Source organism: Buceros rhinoceros, unplaced genomic scaffold (assembly GCF_000710305.1).
Source record: "Buceros rhinoceros silvestris isolate BGI_N320 unplaced genomic scaffold, ASM71030v1 scaffold18940, whole genome shotgun sequence".
In the NCBI taxonomy this organism is placed as follows: domain Eukaryota; kingdom Metazoa; phylum Chordata; class Aves; order Bucerotiformes; family Bucerotidae; genus Buceros; species Buceros rhinoceros.
In genome coordinates, this window is record NW_010388082.1 from 712 (window position 1) to 4,848 (window position 4,137).

General features: G+C 44.3%; 1 protein-coding gene across 1 annotated transcript; it reads left to right on the forward strand.

Annotated features, from left to right (window-relative positions):
• Positions 1–230: 230 nt before the first annotated feature.
• On the forward strand, positions 231–3,808 carry LOC104501069 (ATP-binding cassette sub-family G member 2-like; the record flags this gene model as incomplete). The annotated part of the gene is made up of 5 exons (XM_010144814.1): positions 231–355; positions 723–877; positions 1,545–1,634; positions 2,833–2,942; positions 3,618–3,808. Coding segments are annotated over 5 exons (628 nt in total), but the record flags the coding sequence as incomplete, so codon positions are not given.
• Between the last annotated feature and the right edge of the window lie 329 nt (positions 3,809–4,137).

The following is a 4,137-nucleotide window of genomic DNA, read 5'->3' on the forward strand; positions in this document are numbered from 1 at the left end:
TTTCATGTATTGGAGGGCTCTCAGTATGACTGCAGGGCCTGTGAGATAGGTCAGCGCTTACTTTACAGAGTGGGAAGAGATAGCCCAGAGAAAATTAGCAACTTGCATATAGAGGAGGAGTCAGTAGTAAAGAGGACAGAAACCCAATCAGGATAAACCAGACACACATGCGGAGCCTGCTTTCTAGATAACCTAAACCTGTACAACTCCCCTCCTTCCTGTCCTCGCAGCCATCAGTACACCAGTGGATATTACCGTGTGTCTGCCTACTTCCTGGCCTTGATGATAGGAGATCTGCTGCCCATGAGAACTGCTCCAGTCATCATATTCTCATGCATCAGTTACTGGATGATTGGTAAAGAATTGATGCTTTCATTGAACCTGTCATCTTCCAACACATTTGATTTCTGACCTAGCCAGAGTTTAATTCCTCTGTCTGTAACACAAAACCTTCAGAAGCTGAACCTTCAAAAGATTTAAGGGCTTGGCATCCTAACTTTGGAGGACTCTGGGGCAGAGGCAGAGACACCAGCAGTGTAAGACAGGGATGTGCTTGACCACATCTGTCAGTAATGCTCTTTGGGCCATTGGAGCATGCATAGTTCCTGTCAGACTCCAGACTTGGTCTTTCTTCCTGCTTTCCCTGTCTTGTGTAGGAATCCAGGGGTACCTCTTTGGGATTCAGAATGCAGTTGTTTACTGGACTCTTCCCTTTCTGGCAGGATACCAAGCTGTGGCAGGACGGTTCTTCTTCTTTGTGCTGACCTTGGTACTGGTGTCCTACACTGCCACAGCCATGTCTCTGGCTATCAGTGCTGGGATGGATGTGGTGGCTGTGGCCAATCTGCTCATCACTATTTGTTTTGTCCTGATGCTTGTAAGTACATAAGGGTGCGTGTGCTCATTCGGCGGAGGTGAGGAAGCAGCTGAGACAGGCTGAGAGGACTGGCTTGAGCCAGCCTGAAGGAGGCTGAGAATCCACAGTCCAGTAGCATGTCAGCCCCATGCCTGCGATTTTATTATTACTATAGTTAAAGATGTACTTCTACCAACTCGTAATCTAAGGGTCAAATATTTGCTCAGGTGCAATTCAGTAGATGTGGTGTCACCAGAGCTTTGCAAACAGTGTGCCCTAAAAAAGTGGGTTTGGTTTGTTTTTTTTTAATTGTCCTTACAAAATTGATTAAAAAAAAAAAATCCTGCATTTTCAATATTAGCAATCTAAGTGATCTTCAAGGGCTTCTAAGGAAGAGAGCAAGTGAGAGAGAAAGGAATTTTGACTACTCATAGATGATGGATGTGAGTTCTTTTTCAAAGAGATAATGTTAGTGATGAAACTTCTTGACTGTAAGCACAAAACCACTTGTGACAAAGCACAGCCTGAAGTGTCATGTTTGGCTATGAAGTCCAATGGTGCTAAGAAGTCAAAGAGAAGTAAAACCTTTTTCCAGGCAGGAGAGAGCAACTGCAGTATCTGTGCAGGAAGAGTATAGTTTGCAGTAAACAGAGTTTGTGACTCATTAGTCTCTTCTGTTCTATTTTAGATCTTTTCAGGTCTCTTAGTAAACCTCCCTTCTGTAATGGAATGGCTGAACTGGCTCCAGTACTTAAGCATCCCCCGATACGGCCTCACTGTGAGTAGGAAGTAGTTACTGGTCTCCTGCAAGTAATGTAGCTGTATGTGCTGCTTCCTAGAGTGGTTTTGAGTATAAATAGGTTTCTTTCTTTGCATAATCATGATAAATGAAGAACAAACCAGCTAAAAGGAAGCAAAAATTCATCTCTATGTGAGAGGTGGAAGTTTCAGAGACTGAGCAAAACCTTTGTGCCACAAAATCAGTGCTGCTCGGACAGCAGCAGAAGGAGCTGTCCAGTGAGGCCCTAATTCCTAGTCTGAATGCCTGTGGCTTAGAATAAGGTCTCTCCTCCTCTCCAGAGACTGGTGTTTGGGTGGACAGTCAGAGGTTACTGACTGTCCAGCTGGTTAAAGGATTTACCATAATGCCTGAGAGTCTTAGTCTTCAGCGTGGCTTCCTCTGAAGTGAAATATGACTTACTGCCATTTCTGAGCGATAAGGAGCTGGGTTACCAGAAGGCGGCCAGGGGTACAGCTGCTTGAAACACAGTAACTAGACATAGCAGGTCACGCACTGGTCACAGGTGGGAGTTGTGTTTCCATTCCTTGTCTTCACCCTGGCCAAGCCTATCTGGACGAATAGTTCCCTACCTTGCAGTAAAAATGAGTGAAACGAACACTGGTGCTGGTGCAGGGTGGTGTGTGCAGGACCACGTTGACCGGCAGTGGAAGAGAAAGGTAGGATCAGGGAGGAGGGGAGATGTGTGAGACCTCCCCTGTTTGGGGATGTTTTATCAGCGTTGCTGAACATGGAAATGTCCCCTGAGATTGCAGTTAGCCCGGGATGCCATTGTAAGGGAACCCTTCCCCTCTTGCCTTGGCTGTGTCATTTGCTTCAGTGTGCTGCTGCTGGGGTGTCTGCATGGAGCCACATGGTTTCCTGGGTCAGTAGATTGGCCCAGATGCAAGTGGATGAATGGGAACTTGTAGCAGGCAAGACAGAAACCCAACACTAGATCACTGAAATGTAACTTCGAAGCCAAAGACTCAGACACCAAACCATCCTGCATGTAGAACTTGGAGCAGTTCCTTAGAAGGGCAAGGATTAAGAACTTCAAAAGAAAAAGGAACATAAACATACGATTTCAAGAATGGTGATACATGTCTTCTAATAACTGAGTTCCTTTGAGGTGTTTCAATTTTAGCACCCCAAATCACTAACTCTGTAAAAATCTGATGTCTGCCTCTTTCTCTAGGCTCTTCAAGTGAATGAGTTCAGAGATCTCTACTTCTGTGGTGAGAATCCAAATGTTACAGCGTCTGTGGGAGATACAGGCACTTGTCCCCCCAGTATTTCAGGAGAAATGTAAGTCTCTAACTCATAGTTGTTCTTGGGCCTGAACTCTGATGGCTTGCTTAAAGAGAAGTCTGACTTTTTCGGACTTCAATGTTTCACAGAATAACCACTCACAGGCCAGTCGCAATAATACCTCCCAAAGTAATGTATTTTAGGATTATATAGCAACAGTTTGCAATTACCCAAGAGTGAAGTAGGGATGAAACTTTACTCCTAAAAATAGGCAGGTGAGCTAAATTAAGCTTTGTTTCTGATAACTTAGCCCTGGCTTATTGGTTTTCTTAAGTGATCCCAAACCCAGGATCACTTAGTAATGGAAATGCCATGCATGGATAGCTAAGGGGTTGTTGTGAAGCAGTAGACCTGTGAGCTTTTGGAGTCCAAACCCCTGTGTGAAACTAATGCTTTTGTACTTAGCACGGTTTACTGTGGTTCTGAGGTTTACTCATAAATTTCCAGCTACCTGTAAACAACAGTGAGGATACTACTGAAAAATGGTGAGATCCAGAGATCTAGATTTGTCCCTTAAGCTTTTTTAGTGTTAGTTTATGAAGTCACTCCATGTCTGTCACCTGTTTTGCAGAGTTGAGGGTAGAAGAATCTTTGTGGAACAGGAGTTAAAGTGACTACCTGCAGACTTGCACCACATACTAACATCAACTTCTGCCCCATGCTTTTCTGCAGGTGTTCGGGTGAAGCATACCTGTGCAGCCAAGGAATCCCACCTACCAGCTGGGCAATGTGGGAAAACATAGTGGCTCTCTTCTGCATGACTGTCATCTTCCTTATCATTGCCTATGCAAAACTCCGGTTTATGAGAAAGTTCACATAGACTCCTCTGTTGCCTTGCTCTGCAGCTTCTCCGGTCTTAAAACGGCAAAGCTCTTTAGGGCCTACTGGAGATCGCCAAACTGACTATACTGGACTTCATACGGAAGCCCTCTCCCCTTGTTTCTGGAGCACGGTCTCCACGTGATTGTATGATTTGGGTTTTTAAGAAATGCATTAATGTATGTTGTGTAAGTGATTTTTTTTTTTTGTAAGGGAATATAATTCTCCTAATTCTTGAGGTAGATTTCAAACTATATATTGTAAAGCACTATTCCTTTGTGGCCAGCTTACACAGGAAATGTTCAAAAGGAAACATTTTCCTTTGAACATGTGAGCTTCACTGTCACAGCTGGTGCAACATGATGCATTTATG